General features: G+C 37.2%; 1 protein-coding gene across 1 annotated transcript; it reads left to right on the forward strand.

The window, feature by feature from the left end:
- The first annotated feature begins 682 nt into the window (after positions 1-682).
- NOL11 (nucleolar protein 11) lies at positions 683-16484 on the forward strand. Its single transcript, XM_068913760.1, has 18 exons — positions 683-916; positions 2017-2130; positions 3055-3111; positions 3716-3861; positions 4081-4138; positions 4748-4886; positions 5091-5288; positions 6190-6266; positions 7101-7224; positions 7912-8015; positions 8298-8375; positions 9400-9584; positions 9867-9992; positions 10908-11129; positions 11645-11723; positions 12768-12860; positions 13164-13271; positions 13582-16484. Exons 1-18 carry the CDS (start codon positions 764-766, stop codon positions 13693-13695), a joined length of 2175 nt encoding a protein of 724 aa, XP_068769861.1. The 5' UTR covers positions 683-763; the 3' UTR covers positions 13696-16484.
- The last annotated feature ends 1196 nt before the right edge of the window (positions 16485-17680 follow it).

The raw sequence follows: 17680 nt of genomic DNA on the forward strand, positions 1-17680 counted from the left end.
GATGTTCTTGGGCTAATCTGCATATAAATTATGCCTCTTTAGCATGATCAAACACTCATGACCATATGAATAGCTGTGGAAATGATCTGATATGCACAAAACGCACAGGAAACACAGCCGAATAAATGAAATCCTAAATGTGGTTAATTGCACTGCTTTGTAATGGCTTTTTGAAAAAACAATGAGTCTTCTGTAATTTTGCAACACTTAAGATATTCAGGGGGCACTGCATTTTATGTACTTTGCAAATATTAAGAGGCAAAGCCTTACTACAACTTAAGTGGAAGCCAAGAACTGTAGCCCTAGTTTTACAGATTTCAGCAATACAGCAAAACCAAGGCTGTTGCAAATAGCTTCACTTTTTGTGTCATAAAACACACTAGAGATTCTCTGCCCAGTTTCAGCATTTACATCGATTACTTCCAGTTGTTAATAATCGTGTTGCGCTTGCTGCGGAAACCGGACAAGCCCAGCGCCTCGGATGACTTCTCACGTCGAAGGCAGTAACGCCCCAGCGGCGCGAACTCACCTCAGAGAGAGCACGCCGCTTTCCCGCCTCAGCACCAGCCCCACCCTCACACCCCCGCGTCGTCGGCACACACCCCCCCACCACCACCACCAAAGGCGCATGCGCGCCGTGTGACGGCGCCGTCGGCCGCATGCGCACTGCCGCTCCGTCCGCCCGGGGCGCCCAGGCGCGCAGGCGCGCCGCCGGCCGGCCGGCCAACGCGCCAAGTCTCGCGAGCGGTGGGCGCTCGCTAAGATGGCGGCGTTGTGCGAGGGGTTCACGCTGTGCGGGCTGGGTCCCAGCGGCGGTGGCGTCGGGCTGGGCGCGGGGGTGCTGGCGCTGGAGCCGGGCCCGGACTCCGACCACGTCCTACTCACCGACCGCGGCAGGACGGCCACGCTCTTTAAGGTAACGGCGCAGCGCGGCTTTGCCCCCTCGGCAGCCGCGGCGCCCCGGGGCAGGTGCGGCCTGCGGGCGCGGAGCGGCGCTGGGCTCGGCTGTCACCAGCCCCCGGGGCCGGCCCTCAGCCCCGCGCCGTGTGTCCGCGCCCCGGCTGTCCGTTCAGGCGGCTGCTTGCTTGTTTCTCCTTTTGCTGGTTTTCTCTCTTGGTTCCTCGCTCCAAGAAATATTTGCCTCCTGAAACTCGAGGGTGCGTAACGATTTCCCTTGCCGTATCTAGGGTGCCGCACATCTCGCCCAGCTGTCAGCTTTGTGGCTCTTAGCTGCCTTCCTGTTGCCTGGGGGCCAGTGGCTTAGAGTGCTTGCAGCACCTGGAACCATAAAGTGATGTAACAGATGTTTTTTTAAAAATGTATACATTCATTCCAGTGCCCCATGATACACAGCTTAGATAAACTTTTTTTTTGAGTCTTTGTTTCGCTGTCATATTTGCGGGGATAGGGATTGTATGTTAATGGGTGTATGGTACAATGCCCTTTGGGATCGTTAGTATCGCTAGCAAGAGCATACATGAGACTATAAATGTGTTGGTAGGGCATGCCTGATGCACTCTTAGACTAAGGAAAGGGGGTTGAATCCCCTCTGAGCAGCAAAATATGAATCATATAAGATGAATTTAGAGAGTAAAACTCATTGATCTTGTACTGAAACAGGAAGAGGAAAGGTGCGTTTCTGTACATAATTGTGCTATTGATTAAAAGTAATATGTTCATTGTGGAAAAGTGTAGCATCATGACTGTGCTTTTTGGCATAAGTCTGTCTAGTTATTACAGGCCAAAGTTATTTCTAACGTGAAAAGAAATAAACTTCTATTGTAGAGTTCTCTTGTGTTGCTCTGAAATTGCTGGTATTAAAGTCAGAAAAAAAGGATGCTAATAGTATTCAAAAATTCTGTTCCACTGTAGCAATTTCTATATTTTAATATTCTCATTTAAGCCAGATTTAGTTAGTTTGTATTTTGTCTTTAAAGCAAGTTATTGTCATAAGAGAGATCTCAAAAACATACTTATATATATCTTAACTATATTTGTGTGTTTTGACCCTTCTAGGTTTCAGATCAGAAGCCACTAGGTTGTTGGTCAGTTAAACATGGACAGATTATCACATGCCCAGTTGTATGCAACTTTGAAACTCATGAATATATTGCTGTTCATGATGACAAGGTGAGAGTCTTTATTTGTTGTTAAAAGAAAAAAATAGTAGTGAGTCTTCTGCGTGAATGTAGGTAGAAAAGTTGTTGGGTTTGGGGGGGTTGTTTGTTTGTTTGTTTTAAGCTCAGTTGAACAAATGGAAATGTATGGAGCTCTCAACATCTTATTGCAGTCTCTCAAAGCTGGCAGTGTTGGTTTTGTACCGTTGCAATTCAGGTCATCTCTGCTCTTTGAGTGGAAAGGGATGTGCACAGCCTGTTCTTCTCTTGTGGCCTGCAGATCCATGCTGACCACCAGTTACGTAGTGGCCTTTTAAAAACTGAAGCACTCTCAATAAAGAATGCTTCATACATACTTTCTCCAAAGATAACTTATTTTTCTTACTACAGACTGGTTGAAATGTGCAACTGCATGATTTTTCTACTGAACCAGTTGAAATGGTTTATACCTGCATCCCTGTCTTTCCGCTCATGTCTTAAAATTAAACATTTCCTGTTGTTCCTGCCAAAAACTTCTTTAACACTTGGCTGTTTTTTTTTTTTTTTTTTAAATGTGAAATATCCATTCCAACCTTCCATTTTTCTCCTTGAAACATGTTCTCTTCCAGATCAGGTCATCAGCACCTTAATCTGTCTCTGTCTTTTTGATTTACTTCTGTTTAGCTTCTCGAATGCTGCTGTACCTTCTGTTCTTAACCTCATTCTTTTCCATCCTTTCTTTCAAATTCAAGGTTTTTGGGGGTTGATTTGCACTTCTGATGTCCCTGCTTTAGCTTCTTCCCATGAAAACTTCCCCTGAGTCTGTTTTCACTAAAGTTACTGTGAATACCTTCGTATTTTCCTCCTATGCTGATTCAGTGAAATGCAATCACTAGTATTGTGTGTGATGCAAAGTATATACACTACTTGACTGTGCTTATCAATATCTCTCTTTAAGGTTTTAAGAATATGGAAGGATGAAGATGTTAACTTGGACAAAGTATTTAAAGCAACAGTAAGAGTCTTATAATTTATGTTCACTTTTATGTTAACATTTTGAGTCTTGGGAGAGGGAAGAGATTAATGTTAGCAGTACTATGAAAATTAAACTTTAGCTGATTGTTTTGTTAACTTGTGCTTCTTGACGTTCTGGAGTATTGCAAGGAATCCACTTGGATTGAGAGACTTTATCCTCAAAGTGTTACCCTTAATTTGATTAGTATCCCAAATGCATCATTTCAAAGGACTTTATTTAAAGATTGTGAATTATGTTCAGATGCGGATTTTCTACTCCACTTGCATAAGCATTAAACAACAGTTTATGTTACGCTGCTTAAAAATTGTTTGAACTCCTTACTCTCAACTATGTTTTGGTTGATGTCATTCAGAAATATGCTGCTCATCAGGACCTTTTCCTAGCTTTTCCTCAGGTAGTGATTTGCATTATTCTATAGCATTTCAGAAAACCAGCAGCTGCTAGGAATATTATAAGTTCATCACCCTTCTATTACTTATTTTTTGAAAGAACTTAAAAAAAAAAATACATGCAGAACACTTGGCTTTCATGTAATGTACTGAAGAACATTAGCTTTGAAGTTACCTTTTTTTTTTCTAAACAGCTGTCAGCTGATGTGTACAGGATACATTCACTACCCCATGGGGAGCCATTGGTACTATTCAAAGGAGGTGGTGTTCGAACTTTAGATGTCCTTTTGGAAGCCCCACAACAAGAAATTGAAAACTTTATTTCTGATGAAGTCATTAAGTAAGTGATACTACTTTATGAAGCTCGATTCGTGATCCAAGGAATCGATGATGCAAGTTTTTCCTTTTGGGGAGTAATGGAATTCTTTTGAATACATTGGTTTTCATATCTTAGAGCTATTTATACAGTTAAAAACAAGAGGCTGCCTAAGTAGTGGTGGCATGACTTTGGGTATAGACCTAAAATTTAGAAGATGTTCATACAGCTTTCTGTTTTTAGGTGGAGTGAAGCTCTTCTGGAAGGTCAGGAGCCAATCTTAATTTTTGCTACTGAGAAAGTGAGTTTAAAAAATAAAATAAAAAAAAAACTTTAATAGCAACACATCTAAATGCTTCTTCTGAAAACCATTGCTTGTTTCATTGTATTTTAAGGGTTTTTGATGAAATCATTATCTTGTATTTAAATACTGTTTCTGATGGAGCTATTAAATTGAAGTTGTGTTGCTCTCAGGATGGGGGAGCCTGGCTTTTAGAGTTTTAGCAAACAGTTAAGATTAAATACAATATACAGTTAAGTAACTTCTTATTTTCTCAAATACTTGCTAATTATAAAAAAACTTTATTAAATAGCATTTATGTTTTTTAAAAAAAAAAAAAAACCTTCCAGTGGTTGAAGTTTATCCATGAATCTCTTTATTCAAATGCTTCTTCCTGGTGAAGCCATTTGTTGTATCAGTTTAGAATTGTCTTTATGTGCTTGAATCTGCAAACTTTCTGGAATTATGCCGTACATCCCACTTCATGCTATACACCCACTGAAGTAAGCGTGTACATTAATAATTTTGCTTAACAGTCAAAATTTAGCAGTAAATAATAATATTGGGATTCCATTATCTCTTTTCTTTGTAAATGAAAGACAAACTTGGGTTTTTGTTTCTGTTTTTTAGGATGGGAATTTTTTTATCTACGTACAGAAATTTAAGCTGAATATGCTGCACAAATATAAGCTTGAACAACAGGAATTATCTAATCCACTGAGCTTCACGGCATATATAAAAAATCAAATCATCACACTTCTATGTTTGTGTAAGTTGTATTTTGTAATAAATCTTGTGAGATCTTGTGTAGCTGTGCGACTGTGTTTCTGCTTTGCGTCATGACATGTCCTTTTAATATCCTGTACTTCTTTGTATTTCAGCTCTAATTTTGGCTATACTTTTGCCATGTTGCATCAAATAGTTTTTCCATAATGACAGTTTGTGGAAAAACGTTGTCTCTGCTCTTTGACAGACTCCAACGGCTCTGTGTATAAAGTTCTGATACCTCTGCAGCGACACAGTGAAGAGGAAGAGCAAATTTTGTCCAAGTCACTACTGCTCAAACTGTTGGTATCTGGAAGTGTTCTAAAAGGAACTTCCTTTGTCGTTCTTGATAAAGACCATGTTGCAGTATTAGGAAGTCTAACAGCATTTGGTGAAGAATCCAAAGGTAACTGGAAAATAACTAGGTTAAGATGTCTAACTTTCTTCTAAAATATTGTTCTTGGATAAAAAGATAGATGGATTATTAAATAGGTCACTGAGCAGGAAAAATGTTGGTCTTGATTCTCTAGTGAATGGTATAAATCTTGCTTTTTGAATAAAGTGTTAATTGGCTCTTGAAACTAATATACGTAGTTGAGTTGTATAGTTGAGAGTGCTAGTCTAAAGGTTGAGCTTCAGTAAATGGTGCAGAGGGTTACAAGACTAAACTCCCCATGGTGTTTTCACTATTTGTTTTCATGCTGTTTGTGGAAACAGGTGAGAAGAAGCAGTGAGAGAACTCGTAGTCGGGGGGGGAAGGAGCATTATGAAGTATACAGGACCTGTGTGGGAAAACAGACCTAATGTTCTATGAGAGATCAGTGTCTAAAATCAGTGGAGCAGAAACACTTCAGTCCTGCACCTGAAGTTCTGAAGAACTATGGGACCACTGCAGTGTAAGCCATTGAATATAGTTTAGCATTTTAAAACATGTTTTTCCAGATGGGTTATTAGGCTAAACAAAACTGATCAGAGGGACAGCTAGGTTGATCAACGTGAAAAAGCTATTGGAGGTGTGTAGGTAAGTTAGCATTACTATATGGGTTGCTCTCTCTGTTATCACTGCTTCTTGTTTGAAACTCTTTGCTCAAAAACTAACTATTCTTTAAATAAATTTGTCGAGAAGACTAACCAGGATGTTGAATACATCACTAAACTGAGTTAGTTTAAAACAACTTCTGTTTTTGCCTCAGTTTTTTTTTTTTTTGAATTAGTTGAACCTCCTTTTTCAAGTCATTGTAACTGAAAATAGCAAAGAAAAATGTAGTATTCGTGTTGCTTTTGAATCTATATCTTGTTTTCTACAGAGTGCCTAACAATATGGAATACAAAATTTCAAACACTACAGACTTCAAAGGAACTGCCCCTGGGAACCAGTGGACAAGTGAGCTTTATTTTTAATTTGTGATCCCTAAGCTTCCATCTGATGCGTTTGGCCTGATAGAAGTGAAAAGAGACAGATGACCTCCAGACTTTTAGTTTTTGTCTGAAAGAACAGTGAACGTCCTCTTCTGAAACAAAATTAATAATGGCCAGTTGCTGAACTATTCTTGTTATCATCTCAAAACATGAGACTGGTGGCCTACGGTAACTTCTTTGATAATCTGGCATCTTATCACTTCTGCTGGTCTTGACTATTTGGGGTGAATGAAATAGATACTGACTGGGTTTTTTATTTAGTTAGCTATTATGTTCAGACCATTTGCAAATGACTGCCTAAATGATCCCAGCAACTCTCTAAATTGTGCTTCAAGATCTTCAGGTGTCAATTGGTAAGTAAACTGACACCTAAGTGATTAAATACAGTAGTGAAATACAATTTTATGGTAGTCAGATGTTCTGTGGGGGACAGGGAAGGGAACCTGATTGCTGTTTGCATGTTCATCTTAATGGTGCTAGACTTGCTGATAGCTCACTAGCAAATTAAAATTACCAACTGGAATTATTTCCTCAAAGCAGCTACTGTGCTTTAAGACATCACTGGAAAATACTCAATTGTAGGCTGCTTATTTCTGTATTTAAAAGCAATGCTTAAGGAAGGTCTGCTAGCAAGTGTTTAAACCCATCCAAAATTAATCTTAAAAATCATTTGATCAGTGAGAAGACTTTTAGTTGAATAGTAAGGAGTAATGGAGTAGTAAGGAGTTAAATGTCAGTTTGTGCGGAAACTTCCTTCTCTGCTCCACTCCTCATTAACAATATGTTTAATATTTTGTAGTTGTGGTGTTATGGGGAAAAATTTTTTTTTACCCATGGAAAAGTGCTAACAGTAATTATATACAAGTGTGAAACTTCATCCTTGGCAGCTGCTGTGGGAAAGCTCAAAGACAGTCAAACATCTGGTAAGAATTTTTGTAATTATAGTACAAGGATCTCATCTTTTTTTTTTTTAAATGATAAAAATATTTTATTGCAGTCCTATAAAATCAATGAAATATAAACAGCTTAAAGTAACTTAACAGTGTATTCTGTTCCTAGCCATTAAACTCAAACGTTCTTGTGTGTATTGGGATTTTTGGCAACATAAACTTAATGTGACTCCACTTAAACTGAGATGACCTGAATTCAAATACTGGGCTTATTGAAAATGCTGAGATGCTAGCTATGGTCACTGAAATCAAAATTAAAGAAATAAAGCACTGACTCTTGTGAACTTTTTTAAAGAGCCTCTGACTAGACAGAGTAGTGCCAAACCTAAGTTTGTAAACTTAAGTTTAAGTTTAACTTTTACAATTTCTTTAATTTCGTGTTGCACTGCAAAATGTTGCTGCAAGTAGTATTCAAAATAAATTGTGTAGTAACAGGTTTATTTCTCCTCCTCTAAGAGATTATATGGGAAAAGAGTGTGTAAAGAGGATCATAAAACTACTTGCTGCTGAGATAAAACAAATGGAAAATTTCTTGGCAGAAAATTACTTGGGTTATACTTTATAAAATACATATTACTATCAGAAGTTGATGTAGTATTTCTATTTTAGTAAATATGCTTTCAGTGTATGCTTTATGTAGTCTCATTTTTGTGTTCACAGATGTGTCTTCATTTATAAACTGGAATACCCTTAGCGATGAAGAGCTGGTGGTTTCCCTTCAGTCACAGCAATCAGTAGCTCTAAAATCTGAATCCAAAATGACTGTAAGTTAACATTAGGAGTAAGTGAGGCTTTTGTTTTGTTTCTCCGTCTCTTCTCCCATGCTGCTATTTGTATTTTTACATATTGTAGCAAAAGGGAATCTAACTTGGTATTTGTCACGGATTTTTTCTAACACTATTTCTGGGATTTGACTACCCAGTTACTGAATGTAATTCCTGCAGCAAGTTGACACATGATCTTCCTAGTTATCTTGATTGATATCCTTGAACAGACACCATCTTTTTTGGACCTGAATAATAACTTTTTGTGTTTCTTTATTGTAGTTAAGATCAAGGAGGAATAGTGTTGCTAAGGCACAGCCAGATACCTTAACAGTTGGGCAGCTGTTATTAGATATAAAAGTAAGTAAACCAAATATCCTAAAGGATTTCTTTAGGTGCTCTTGGAATATGCCAAATGTCTCTAAAGCTATTCTCTTCTTCCATGTCCTCTTGTGTAGCTCAAGCTGAAGAAGCTGTCTTAACCAGGCATGTTAGAGGATTAAACTGTTATTGTGCAAGACTAGTATTCAGGCATAATGAAATTAAAGCTTTGTCAGAAGAGCGTGGCATACAGCTGTACGACACAGGGCTCCTCACTGAGTTCTGACAACCAGCACGAAGATGCTGGTTTTTCAAAATTTTAGTCTTATTTTTCAGTATATAAGGTGAGAGGATATTCTAGCTGAACGCTTTGGGTTTTTTTTAAAGCTTTTTTAGATTCTTATTTGATGCTTTAATTTTGTTTAATTTTGTTAATTGTTTTAGGAAACAACCTATCCATAAAATTCTGGAGTAGGGTATAACATAAAATAGTGACCCATTAAAATGTATTCCAAAACAAGTAAGAGCATCATCTTTTGAAGCAAGTTAGAGGATTTAGTCTAATAACTGAACTGAACTTGATAATAAGTATCAGTACTGAAATTAGTCCCAGCATCCTGGGACCCAATATTCAGCTTCAAGTAAACTTTGCTGATTAATTTGTCAGATATGGTAGCTGCATGTTCTGGTTTAGTTCCCTTTCAAAACTTGCTGCAAGTGTTGTGATACTTTAAGCTATATCCCTTCTTGTTTGAAACATACATGTATTCCACTTTGGCTGGAGATCTTGATAATGTTCCTGAAGTACTAGGAGAATAATCACTGAATAACTAATGAAAGATACTTCATATTCCTGAGTTCAAAGTGCATAATTACTCTGTTGTTACTGTTTGGCTCTTTCATGATTGTGATAGGATATCAAAACACATACTAGTGAGTGGTTTTACTACTTCGGCTTGAATAGTGAAATAGTTCTCTTTCTACTGTGGTCTAATTGGAAAGGTTGAGAACTGTACTGTTACTATGCGTTGCTCTTGAGTTGCATAGTTCTTGTTGTTTTCAGGACTCTTCTTCAGCTGCAATTGAAGATGAATTGAAACAATTGTTGTCAAAAGCACAGATGCCAGATTTCCAAGCTACCATTGGATGTGTAATAACTGCTCTTGTGAATAGATGTAAAAGAGATCCAGTGTTCTACCCTCGAAACTTCCTGGTACAGCTGATCGGAAAGCGAGAGCTCTCTTACAGGTGACCCTTCCACACTTTAAAAGAAAAGGGGGGGGGGGGGGGAGGGAGTCCTTTTTTTTTTTTTTTACATGAAGCACTCTCTGCATTATCAGAATTGACTGTCAAAGATGCTTATACTCAATGTCTCTTCTAGTCTGTTGCTTATTTGCTGATGAAACTGATACTTCTGAGGTGGGATTGAAGGATTTTTATGTAAAACGAGATTAATACTTCTACATTAGTTGCTAACGTAGTTTTCACTAGGAGTGAACTGTGTAGTCTGTTCTTACCTTATTCATACAGTTTATGCCCAGACTTAATGGCTGTTGCTTTGGAGAAAAAAGATGTGCATCTCTTACAAATCTGCCTACAACGGTTCCCAGATATTCCTGAAGAAATTACTTACACCTGCTTGAAAGTATTTTTAAGGTAAGTTGGAATCAGTGTTTTTTTTCTTCACTAGACCAAGCCCTTTAGCTAAAAAGCTGTTTGTTGCCAAGAATGGCTTTTACCTGTGTAGATAAGCAACTGATACTGTGCACGAACTCTTAATTCTAAGCACAGTGAATGTTGTAGTCCTATATACTAAAATACTTCTTACAAGATGCCTATTGCATACAGTAATTCTAAAAATTGTCAGATGTAATTAAATGAGTGTGCTTTTTGATAACGTTGCTGGCTTAAATAGCATTTGCCTTCTTTCAGATGTGTTGTTAATTAGGAACTTACCTAGAGTAAGAAGCCCATAAGAAAGGTTAACTCTTAAGTTCGCCACAACATCCACCCAAATGGCTCTTGCATAATAATGGGGATGAATGAAGTTTTAGGTAAGCACTGTAGCCAAAAGAAAAGGCTATCTAGCTGTTCCTCTGGGCTTCAGGAGCACAAAAGTCCTCCCTTGTCCTCCGCCCCACCCTGAAACATCAAATCTTGTTCATATGGGTAGTATCTTACTTAGAAATGAGAAATACTTAATTACTAAATGTTAGGAGAACCGTAGTTGTCTTAAGGGTTAAAACAGTCCTACTAATGTCAGAAGACAGTAGCGATCTTGCATGTTCCATAACCTTGAAATAAGCTTATGAACGTTTAATAATAGAATAACTTATGGTGTTGGAGTATATGAAGAGAACGTGTATTGTTCAAGGTGAGTAATTACAAAATATTAACTGTCCTCTCATGGTTTTTATCCTTTCTGCAAGATAGTATATTTTAGTAGTATATACTTTCACTTTTATGGTATGCACCAAAAAGTTAATACTGTCCGTTACTCTTGGGCTGACGGCATTGATTTTTAAACCTAATAATAAAAGTATTAAATGTTGGTGGAATTTTCTTCTACAGCATTAGTGATGACTATCTTGAAAGAACAGACGTGAATCTGGATTCCGTAATCTGTTATATTGATATTGAATCGAACAATAAAGAAGTTAAGACTGAAATTGTAGAGAATGGTTTCAATAATGAACTGGAAGAGGACCACTGTGATACTGCCTTTGCAAAAGAAACCCATCTGAAGAACGATGGTGAATTCTGCCCTGTTGGACCACAAAAGGCTGCGTTATTGTATCCTCTGTATATTTTAGCAAAAGAAAATCAGTAAACATTCACTTCATAAATAATGCACTTTTAGCATTGCTAAAAGACATTTATTTTCTGTTATTGTTGAAAATTTCTGAGAATTTCTGGTTAAGAGAAGTTTCTACTCAGTAGAAAAAAGTCACTTAGAATCTAAATATAAATGATTAACTTTTAATTGGTGCAGACGCTTTTTAGAACTTCTGTATTTTTGCAAAAGTATAGCCAAAGCCTTTGCCCAAGAAAAAATAGTATCAGTGATTTTGTTGAAGAAATACACGTTAGCCAATTACCTGTTTGAGTTGAACAGAGTTGTGCTCAAGATGACTGTTTCTGTAGTGTCTCAGTGGTCACATATATTTCATGATGGAAATACAGGAGATAACCAAGCAGAACTAGGATCTCAAAAAAAACTAGAGAAATAACCTATTTCTATCAATTTCTACAAACCAAATGAGTTCAGATGTATTTCTTGCAATTGTTTCCTTAATAATACTGCACAGAAATGCTGTTCTCCATTCAGCTTACAGCGAAACATTTCTTCTGCCTCATCTGAAAGACCTTCCAGCTCAGCAAGCTGTTGTAAGCATATTAAAATTAAAAATTCTAAATACTTTTATTAATTTTAGGGGGAGGAAATGGAAGAGAGGACTTTTTTTCATTATGTATCAGAAACTTAACACACTTATGAGGGTTGCATAAATTCATTATTTTAAGATAACTAACAAGGTTTAATGCTGATGAGTGCTATATTTTTCTACGTACACACAGAACTTTGTTCTTTTTCATAGTCTTTGCTTATTGTAGAAGATGTAAGGTAGAAACTGTATGTTTATGATCCAGTCCACTTCAAAATATTGTTCATATCTAATAATGGTTGTAATACATTCTTTTGCTTTAGCATGTGTCATTATTGTCTTAAAAAACCTCTAATTTGGTCAGTTCCATCAGAACTACAAGTTTAGGGGGGGGGAAAAAAAGAAACAAATTGTACACTAAAATACCAAACGTAATACAAATCAAACTTAAATTTTCAATTTCAGATCCCCTATGAAATTTTCAGGAACTGGCCCTAGCACAACACCTGAGTTTATCTATGGCTTTACAGTGATTCAAAAACCTGCATATCTGAACAAAGCTGACCTTAGCACTCGCCCATCTCCTTAATCCTTTTTTTGGAGGTAGAAGAGTCTGTATACCTCGTACTGAGCACGAGATGATGTTGGCCTGATTATGATTATCGTCGATTTATTGTTGGCTATTGATGTTGAAACTGGGACTTAAATTGTTCCTGTTGATAAAGTTTTTAGCCAAGTCCCTAGGAAATTCTGTGTCGGAATTACGTTGCAATGACACAACCACTGGAACAGTGATTAGCACTGAATGTCGTTTTACACTTTGAATATATCTGAGAGTTTTCAAACTCCAAGCTGTAGATGATGGAGGAGCACCATAAAACTTATTTTTTAATGCATAGTGTAGAAGCATCTAGGTTATTTAAAAAAAAAAAAAAAAACTTACGAGTATTGCTGTATGCAGAAGAATATTTGTAGGTCTATTATATGTGTGTTCTTGTTACATGTCGTCTGTCTGTTGTCCCTCCCCCCACTTTTTTTTGTTTTAAAGCTGTTTCTCAGATATTTACACTACCTGTATGTGAAAAGCAGTGAAAAAATTACTACCACTCTTCCTGGCGTGCTTTCTCCAACAATAAATCAGGTAAGAAGCTAGTTCTAAGATTTGTACCTCCTTCCGTTTTTACACCGTGTAACTGAGTGAGTAGTTGTGATTGTGTAAAATCAGAAATGTGTATTCATTCTATAACGTATTGTCTATTAATATAACCTATCTGAAGTCAGATGTAACAGGATGCTTCTCGCTAACTGAAAGTGAACAGTCCTGAAGCGTGAAACAATGCATTCTGCATTGGAAGTTAACGTTTTGGAGTCCATTTTCAAACCAAAATCTTAGCGTCATCTACGTATCATAAAATATACGTGTACCTTTCTTGTTTGTCTTCAGATCATGGACTGGATGTGCCTGATACTTGATGCTCACTTCACAGTTATGGTGATGCTACCAGAAGCAAAAGGACTGCTTTCTAGCCTGCATAAGTTTGTGCGAGCCCAAGTAAGCTACATCTCCTGGAATAATGAACTCATTTGAGCATGGATTTAGAATATGGGGGGGGTTAAGAATGTATATTATTAAATACAGAGTAAATCAAGTCATGTGTGCTCATCTCTATATGCTGCTTTGTGAGTATCAAATGGCATTTGCTTCTTTTCTCATTTTGACCCTAAAAGTTGCTATATTTGCTTGGTCAGAATATCTGAAATTATACAGAGCCACAGGGAGTTGCACAGTATTATTATATATGAAATGAACTGAATTAAATTTTGTATTTTATTATAAACATGGGGTTTTTTTTTCTTTTTAGGTACGATTCTACTCTGAACTCAACAAGATTGAAGGAAGTTTGCAAGAGCTGCAAAGGCTTAAACGTCAGAAAGAGACTCAGACATATTCTATTGAAGTGCTGGAACTTATTTGAATTTGAAATGAATTATTAACAAATTTATTTTTTATTGATTCCTTTTATGACAAGGATGTATTAGCACTCCATATTGGGGATGTGAAAAGCAGAGAGAGCTAGAGGGAGCACGGTTACTCTGTAGCTACAGGGGGAATTGCAAGTTTAACGTATTAAAAGCTCTTTTTCCACCAGATGAGATGCTGGACACTTTCTTATATTTTTCATGTGTAGTTTTGATAAGTAATCACGGGAATATCCTAAAATGCAATAGGATCCTTACTGAATGCTTTATGTAGTGATAGCATAACTGCAATTCAGCTTAAACAGATGCTTCATCAAATGAGTTGGCACTTATATTCTGTATGAGAACTCTTCAACTGTAGAGGAACTGTAGAAGTTACTGTGTAACTTTCTCTTAACGCTTCTTTAATTTTGGATTATAGTAGCAATTGGATCTGTTAACCACAGCTGCAAGTTACTGTTTCCTAAATGGTAAACTTCAGTAGCAGGCAGATCAACCTTTACCAAAAGGCAGTGTAGACTTGGAACAGATTTTCAAATGGTAGGTGCAAAGAGAAGTTCTTTTCATCAGTAAGTGGAAAATAGCCTATCCTTTACAACTGAGAGCTTTTTTTCATGTAATAGTTATTACTAAAAATCTGGATCAATGAAGTTTTACCACTTCCATTCAGATAAGGGATAAGAAGAGGGAGGACGTGTATAGAGAGGTCATTTATCTATAGCATATTGAGTTTAGGTGATTAAACTATTGCAACTTGCTTCTTTTTCAGTTACTGATTAGTTGAAATCTCTGATTAGATTCTTCAGAGTTCTCTTGTCCAGTCAGATTATGAACTATAGGTGAACTTGTTTCAGCTTGCTGCTTTGATTTCCTATTTTTAATTGTTCTCACTTTGTCCAAAGAAGCCTTTGGCATCTACAGCCTTAACTTATACAGGGAAAGGAACTTAAGCATGGGTATAGGGTTGGTACCTAACTTGCACTGCTTTCTCTCTCTTAGACATTATAGTACCACAATTAGTTTACTGTACCATTTTTGTGCCCCCTCCCCTTTTTTTTTCTAGTCCAACCTCCATTTTGTGCCCCCTCCCCTTTTTTTTTTTTTTCTAATCCAACCTTGTTACATTGTTCTGAAGCAGAGATGTTGGGGGTGCAGGAGGTTTGTGCGGCAGCTAGCAGTTACGAGCCCTATACCGTGATAATCTAAAGCTGTTTTGGTGAATCTCATTCTGATAAGACCACCTGCATCCAGAAGTTGTCTACAGCTATAGAGAAGGAAGAGATACAGGGCAGGAACTAGATTCCTTCCTCAAATGAAGAAGCAAAGTACAGTTATTTAATATGATAGCTTGTTACAATCCTTATTATTATCTCAGAGGTTGCCTCCTGCTGAAGAAGGAAAAGACTGTTTTCTTAAGCAGACAGACCTCCCTTCAGGAGCATGCTCTCCTGCACAGACTTGCAGAATGCAGTTACTGGATTACAGTATAACTAGCTGTATTTTAAGACTTTTGCTTTAGAAACTTTGGAAGCTTTCTGACGCTGAAAGATTGCATCCAAGATAGTTTTGTCTTTTTAAATATGCATTGTTTGAAATGTTACCAGTGTTCAATTTGAAGCTCATGGGGAAGAGGAGAGAGAGGTATTAAAATAACCTTAAGGTAAAATTTAATGCAGTGGACTTTAATGCAGTGGACTTTGGATTCAGTTTGACATGTCTTTAAGCTGACCATACTATTCATAAAAGCAGTTACCATTCTTGCTTCCTGAGCAGTGCTGGCAGAAATATCTTGCCCATTAGGTTAGAACGGAGAGTGGCCTAGCTGAAAATAACTTTTTATCTATGATTTTTTTTTTTTCTATGGGAGTGCTGACTTGTGCTGACATAATAGGACACTGAGGAGACATCCAGTTTCATTGGGAGCAAAATGCTGGAAAGCATTGTTTGAATAAATGCACTCTTAACCTTTGTAAGGTTTAGGTTGCCTGAGAATGAACAATAGCATTTTCTTGGCATTTTCATCCCCTCTCTAGCAAGAGCTAGAACATAACACTGTTATGGTTGAAGCACTAGGTGCATAACTTACTGGACTTCAGCCGTATGATTTTGAAACAGATGCACACAGTTAAAGGCCTTAAGAGTGGAAATTAACACTTTCCTGTTGTATACACCACTCTTATCAAAGGTCAGGACTGAAATATATATATATTTAAAAACAAAAAAAACCTAAACTGAACAGCTGAAGAATCATTTGGAGTGGTACTTCTTGGCACTGGCAGCAGTAGGTTAAACTTTCTGAGCAAGATGACTTACCTCCTAACTAAAATAAGAATATTCTTACCTACAAGGGTGTCCATTTTTTAAAAAATACGTTTTCAAAGGGTGAATGCCTTAATTTCTATAAAGTTAGGCTGACCTGCTTCATACTGCTTGTTTTATACAGCTTGAGGTTTATGCATGTGGAGAACGTAAACATTCCAAATTATATGTTTGTTTTAGATTAGTCAAAAGTGAAATCCAAATCTCAAAATTTTATGAATGCAACATTTGTTGACACTATTACAGGTGTAAGTATCTACTGAATAAAGGGGCTATCGGGGGATAGGAGCTCCCAGTGAAGACAGTTTGTCAGTCTACATCCAAAATAGCAGATCAGATGTTAACAACTTAAACTTATTTTTGTAAATAATGTGATTGAATGTTAATATAATTCAGCATATCAGTGTATTGATACAGTTTATGTATTTTGTAATATTAAATAAAATTACAATCAGTATGTAGATTACATCAGCAAAAATCACATAAGCCCTTGCTTTCTAAGGCTGAGTTTTAGTCTATAGCTGAGCTCTATTCTAACAATACTTAGCAACCTCTCAGTGTCTTACCAATATACATGTTACGGACTCTAGAGCAGGGTACTTAAGTTCAGTGCCTAGTATGTGTTAGTTGTGACACATTTGGAGGGAAGGACTGGACAAAAGCAGCTCAGTAATGTAAGCAAGAGCATATGCTTGCTGGATTATTTATGCCATCCAACTGTAGGTTCGTAAGTTCTTTCCTTTACTAGTGGAGAAAGGAACCTATCCAGACAACAGCTTGGAACAACTAGGCTATTCATCTTTTCCAAAGTGCCTTTTGAAAGGAGTCTTTCTCTCCATCCATCTTGAGTATGGAGGGAGCCTAGGACCACCTACCTAAAATTTTTCCTCCTGCTGTATTCACTTAGAAATGTGCTCATTTAACTATACTAGCAAATTTAATATGTGAACTTCAAGTTCCTAATGGAGATGCGTTTTGTCTTTGGGAAAGGACGAGGATAGGTGAGTAGGTTGGGGGGTTGTATGATTTGTGTGTGTTGTTTTGTTGTGGGTTTTTTTTCCCCTCCTCCTCCGTGCTAAGCTATGCTCTAGAAAGGAGTAATTTTTCAGTCCTGAGTGAAAATTAACATATCTGTCAATGCATCCCCATTCCCCATCTATAAAATTATAATTCTGATGTTCTATTCAGTAAAGCACTTCCAGATTAATGACTAACAAGTCTTAAAAGGTGGGATTAGGAAACAATGTATTTTGGCCTTACGCTATTTAAAAGCAAACAAAGGATTCTTAGCACCTTTGATCTGCTACAGGTACACAAAACCTACCGTATGTCACAGATCTTAACGTTCTCCTAAGGCTACAGGCTGTGTGAATGTTTTCTGTAGTAGCTACACTAGATTTTTTTTGCTAGATTCTCAATACATAGATGGCACAATTCACACTTTTTTCCCCCCAAGATCATAGAGGGAGATAAACACACAGATGCATGCTTTAGGACTAGTTGTGTAAGTATGTATTTTAATAGTTACCACAATACTGTGGAACTTTGAGAGGTTAAAAAAATCAACTTGATGGAAGCAAACTAAAGGTAACTTTGAAAGATTCAGAATACAAATTGAGTATAATGGTGTAAGTTAAATTAAGCAATGTTGTCTACCGCTGT

Source organism: Struthio camelus, chromosome 19 (genome assembly GCF_040807025.1).
Source record: "Struthio camelus isolate bStrCam1 chromosome 19, bStrCam1.hap1, whole genome shotgun sequence".
NCBI classification, from domain to species: Eukaryota; Metazoa; Chordata; class Aves; order Struthioniformes; family Struthionidae; genus Struthio; species Struthio camelus.

Coding starts and splice junctions, on each gene's coding strand:
- NOL11 (XM_068913760.1), top strand. CDS start 764: ATGGCGGCGTTGTGCGAGGGGTTCACGCTGTGCGGGCTGGGTCCCAGC. Junction 5,289..6,189: donor ATTTGGTGAAGAATCCAAAG/GTAACTGGAAAA, acceptor TGTTTTCTACAG/AGTGCCTAACAATATGGAAT. Junction 8,376..9,399: donor AGCTGTTATTAGATATAAAA/GTAAGTAAACCA, acceptor TGTTGTTTTCAG/GACTCTTCTTCAGCTGCAAT.